The sequence below is a fragment of the Martes martes genome (assembly GCF_963455335.1).
Source record: "Martes martes genome assembly, chromosome: 10".
Classification (NCBI taxonomy): Eukaryota; Metazoa; Chordata; class Mammalia; order Carnivora; family Mustelidae; genus Martes; species Martes martes.
Genome location: NC_137898.1, coordinates 97,034,559 through 97,040,260, shown reverse-complemented (window position 1 = coordinate 97,040,260; position 5,702 = coordinate 97,034,559). Strand labels below are relative to the sequence as shown.

General features: G+C 39.8%; 1 protein-coding gene across 1 annotated transcript; it reads left to right on the top strand.

The window, feature by feature from the left end:
• LOC308350345 (putative olfactory receptor 10D4) lies at nucleotides 1–939 on the top strand (the record flags this gene model as incomplete). The annotated part of the gene is made up of 1 exon (XM_080815526.1): nucleotides 1–939. One exon carries the CDS (start codon nucleotides 1–3, stop codon nucleotides 937–939), a length of 939 nt encoding a protein of 312 aa, XP_080671652.1.
• Between the last annotated feature and the right edge of the window lie 4,763 nt (nucleotides 940–5,702).

The following is a 5,702-nucleotide window of genomic DNA, read 5'->3' as shown; positions in this document are numbered from 1 at the left end:
ATGGAGATGAGGAATCACACTCCTGTAACCATGTTCCTCCTGATGGGGATCCCTTACACAAAAGGGCTGGAAAATGTGCTCTTCGTCTTCTTTCTAGCTTTCTACCTGCTCACTCTTCTGGGGAACCTGCTCATTCTCCTGGCCATCCTCACTTCCTCCACCCTGCACACCCCCATGTATTTCTTCCTGGGAAACCTGTCTGTGTTTGACATCTTTTTCCCTTCCGTGAGTTCCCCCCAAATGATGCTCTCCCTCACGGGGCAAAGCTGGACCATCTCTTACCAGGGCTGTGCCTGCCAACTCTTCTTCTACCACTTCCTGGGCTGCACTGAGTGTTTCCTGTACACCGTGATGGCCTATGACCGTTTTGCAGCCATCTGCCACCCCCTGAGATATACAGTCATCATGAACCCCCGAGTGTGCACCGTCATGACACTAGGCACCTGGATGGGGAGCTGTCTGCATGCATCTGTCCTCACGTTCCTCATCTTTAAGTTGCCCTACTGTGGCCCCAATGAGGTGGACAGCTACTTCTGTGATATCCCGGTGGTGCTGCCCCTGGCCTGTGCAGACACCTCTCTAGCTCAGACAGTGAGCTTCACCAATGTAGGTGTTGTGGCACTCTTGTGTTTCCTTCTTATCCTCGCTTCTTATACTCGCATTGTTATCTCCATATTGAAAATCAGCTCCTCAGCAGGCCGGCGCAGGGTCTTCTCCACCTGCAGTGCCCACCTGACTTCCATCCTGCTCTTCTATGGACCCGTGGTCCTCATTTATCTCCGGCCTGCCTCCAGCCCCTGGCTGGATTCTGTGGTTCAGGTGTTGAATAATATTGTTACCCCTTCCCTGAATCCTTTGATATACACCTTGAGAAACAAGGATGTGAAGTTGGCTCTGAGAAAAGCACTAATCCAAGGAGTGCCTACTTGTGGGGCATAACCTTTCAGGTCATGCTCTGTCCCTACGACTTGGTCTTGTATTTATTTGGGGCAACTTGTCCCTTAGAGTTGGAGTGATTGCCAAGTGGGGTTTGGGACAAGTAGGTGAGGTTGAAGATTCTGGTATGATTTATGTGTATATATATGTTTATATAATTGTTTATTCAACAAAATCTTTTTTTTTAAATTTTTAATTTTTCTATAAACATATGATGTATTATTAGCCCCAGGGGTACAGGTCTGTGAATCATCCGTCTTAACACACTTCACAGCACTCATCATAGCACATACCCTCCCCAATGTCCATAACCCCACCACCCTCTCCCTACCCTCCTACCCCCAGCAACCCTCAGTTTGTTTTGTGTGATTAAGAGTCTCTTATGGTTTGTCTCCCTCCTGATCCCATCTTCTTTCATTTATTCTTTTTCTATCCTCCAAACCCTCCACATTGCATCTCCACTTCCTCATATCAGGGAGATCATATGATAGTCGTCTTTCTCTGATTGACTTATTTTGCTAAGCATGATACTCTCTAGTTCCATCCATGTTGTCGCAAATGGCAAGATTTCATTTCTTTTGATGGCTGCATAGTATTCCATTGTGTGTGTGTGTGTGTGTGTATATATATATATATATATATATACACACACACACACACACACCACCTCTTCTTTATCCATTCATCTGTTGATGGACATCTAGGTTCTTTCCATAGTTTGGCTATTTATTCAACAAAATCTTTTATAAGGCTTACTAGGTGCCAAGCACTATTCTCTGCACTTTACAAATACTGACGTATGTAATTACCATAATTATCACATGGAGTAGATAATTGATTATGATAAATGATCCCAATTTACTGAAGAGAATTTTAAAGCATTGAGAGGTAAGATACTTCCAGTGTCACAAAATTAGAAAGATGTTGAGCTAAGATGTGAAAGGAATGGTCCTTAACTGGTGCTAATGTTGCCTCTGTATTATAAGGATTATAGCATAAATATGTATTTCTTCCATGAACTTCTTGTCAATTAGTTTTCATTTTACAGGTCTTTCACTTCTTTGGCTAAATTAATCCCGAGGTATTTTATTCTTTTGGATGCTGTTATAAGCGGGGTTGTTTATTTAATATCCATTTGGGAATTTTCATTGCCAGTATACAGAAATACAGTTGATTTTGTATATTGATCTATCCTGCAATCTCCGCAAACTCCTTCATTAGTTCTAACAGGTTTTTAGTGGATTTTGTTGTATTTTCTATATACACAATCATGTCATGGACAAATAGAGACACTATTACTTTTTCCTTTCTCATACAGATGTGCTTTAGTTCTTTTTCTTGCCTAATTTCCCTGGCTAGCAATTCTAGTACAATGTTGAATAGAAGGCCTAATAGTAAGCATCCTTGTCTTGTTCTTCACATGGAAGGAAGGTATCTAGTCTTTTACCATAAAGTATGCTGTCGGCTGTGGGTTTTTCATACATGCTCGTTATCCCGCTGGGGAAGTTTCCTTCTATTCTTAGTTTGTTGAGTGTTTTTTATTATGGAAGTATTTTGCTATTGTCAAGTGATTTTTCTGCAGCTATTGACATGATCATGTGATCTCTGTGTTTTTTTTTTTTTTTTGCTTTCTTGTTTATTTTATAACATTTTATTAGAATGATAAATGATAATAGATTTAAAAGAATGAAGCTTTTGGCAGACTATAGGAGATTCACCTAAGAATACGTTACTTTGGAACTTTTGTTACTTTCTTAATATGTTTTTTATCATGTTCAATTAGCCAGCATAGAGTACATCATTAGTTTTTGATACAGTGTTCAACGATTCATTAGTTATGTAAAACACCCAGTCCTCCTCACCACATGTGCCCTCCTTAATACCCATCCCCCGATTACCTCATCCCCCATTCCCCTCCCTTCCGTAACCCTCAGTCTGGTTTCTGGACTCCAGAGTCTCCCCCATTTGTCTCCCTCTCTAATTTCTTCCCATTCAGTTTTCCATCCCTTCCCCTGTGGTCCTCCACACTATTCTCACTTGCTTTTTAATATGGAGCATTATATACATTGATTTTCAGATATGAGTTCAAAGTTGTATACCTGGGATAAATCCTCATTTGATCACAGTGTATAATTCTTTTGGCACATTGATGGATTTGGCTTGTGAGTATTTTTGGGGGGATTTTTATATTCACATTTATAAGAAATGTTGACTTGTAGTTTTGTGGGTTTTTTTTGTGATATCTTTGGTTTTTGGTATCAGGGTCATCCAGGCTTCATGGAATGAGTTAGGAAGTGTTCTTCCCTCTTCTATTTTTTGGGAGCATTTGTGAAGAGTTTTATTTTTTCTGGTGTATGGGTCATGTTTTCCTGTTTCTTTGTCATAATTTTGTTGTTGTTGAAAACTGGACATGTTAGCTAATGTATTTTATTGCCTATGCTGGGTCCAGAGCACGTTATTGTTATTTGTTTATTCAGGGAGGGGTGGGTAATTTTGGTGAAGTCTATTCCTCTGCCTACAGTGTGCAACCTCTGCTGTTGTTCCTCGGGATAAGGTATAGCCTTGTGGGTGCCCAAAGTTGTCCTCACACTACACTGGCATTGGCAGGGCTCACTCTGATGGTGTCTTTCCCTGACTACACCCAGCTGTAGAGCTCCACTAATTTCTGACCAATTGCTTTATTGTATTTCCACAAGGTCTGGGCACCTAAATTGCTCTAAAAATGAATCCAATCATATTTCAGTTTCTCAAAGGTGTAGTTCCATGAGGTACGGGTTTGAGATTTGTCCTGAACCCAGGCAGGCTTCTTTTGCTTATCTTTCCCCTGGTTGTTTGATTCTCTCCCCCGACAGAATGTCTGAACCAGAGCTCTGGAGCTGGGAGTGGAGACAGTGGTGTGCTTCTCTCTTAGGCCTCTACTTCAAGAGCTCCGTACTCAGTGGAAATGGGAGATGAGCAGTAGCCTCACATCATCTCAGCTTGTGCCTCTTGGTGTGGAACCATCATCCTACCACCCACAGCAAAGTCAGTCAGGGCCCCAGTATTCTCAAGGTAGGGTCTCTACTTTCATCAGTGGGAGCTGGGCAGAAGAAGGGAGCCGTCACATTTGGCTACACTCACCTGGAACTTAGCCTCAGCAACAGGTAGTTGGTGACAGGAAGAGAAATGCTGACATCCTGCCCCTCCCAGGAAGATCATCTCTGACTGGGAGCTTGGGAGAAAGAACCCGTTCTTGGGTGCACCAGTCTGGAGTAGAGTTTCTGTCACACTAGATTGGATGGGGATGGTGGGGAGCAGATCTCAGTTCAAGTACCACAGATATTCTCTGTTATTACCAACTTATAGTACAGTTCTTGAATTATTATCATTATTTTTGCCATATATGCTTAGGACCACTTTCAAAGACTTTGTATAGTTGATTAAAATTTTTATCAGTTTTGCCAGGAAGAGATCCACTGTCCTGCTAGAACCTCCCCCCCCCAATAAAATGCTAATAAGCATATTTTTAAAGGCTGCACGATATTCCATTTTATCAATATAATCATAATAATTCATGTATCACCAACCTTATAATATGATTTATTATTCCCCGTTAGCCAATACCTTATGTGAATACTTTTGTGCTTAAAGTTTTCCCCACATTTCATAGGTGTTTTTAGTTGTAGTATTACTGGGTCAAAGAATATAAGCTGTTTTGTTTGTTTTAGGTACCGTGTCAAAATACTTCACAGAGATGTCTTATAACCACCCCCCAAAATATATATTCCCTTCAGTATACCGTCACAAAATTTGTTGTTAGTAATTCATTGTTGGAGTGTTCATTGTTATTTCAAATGGGGCAGTATAATTTTATATATTTATTTGTAAAAACTTTTTAATATAGGTATGGGGAATTTTCTTATTATTTTGTGTTCTTCAGAAATTGAGAATATTAACTTTTCATATGTTTACTCATTTTGTTATTTTTTGTTTTCATTTGCAGTATTTTATGTACAGAATTCTCTATTTTATATGTAATGAAATTTTTCAACCTTTTTTCTCTGGTTTTTATTCTTTTTCCTTATTTGTGTAAACCTAGAAGTTTTTGGTACTCCTTTTAAATAAATGTTTAATAATGAATTCTAGGTGTTGTTTTTAGACAATAAATTCATTAATGTGCTTGGAATTTACTTGATTAAAATTTGGATCAGACGAGATCGGGCGTGTTCAAGGTGGTATGGCTGTAGAGGGTATTATGCTTAGTGAAATAAGTCAATCAGAGAAAGACAACTATCATAAGATCTCCCTGATATGAGGAAGTGGAGATGCAATGTGGGGGGTTTGGAGGGTAGGAAAAGAGTAAATGAAAGAAGATGGGATCAGGAGGGAGACAAACCATAAGAGACTCTTAATCTCACAAAACAAACTGAGGGTTGCTGGGGGGAGGGGGGATAGGGAGAGGGTGGTAGGAAGAAGGTGGTGGGGTTGTGGACATTGAGGAGGGTATGTGCTATGGTGAGTGCTGTGAAATGCGCAAGCCTGGCGATTCACAGACCTGTATCCCTGGGGATAAAAATACATTATATGTTTATAAAAAATTTTAAAAATTCATAAAAAAATTTGGAAATTTAATTTCTGTTTATCTTCCTGATAGCTAATCTGTTGTCTTATTATTTACTATTTGGATGCATTCCCAATATTAATCTATCTGTGAGCTCTCAGCATAAACTAAATAGTCATTGATACTGGCTTTTCAGTATTTGCTTAGGTTTCATTTGTTTGAACTT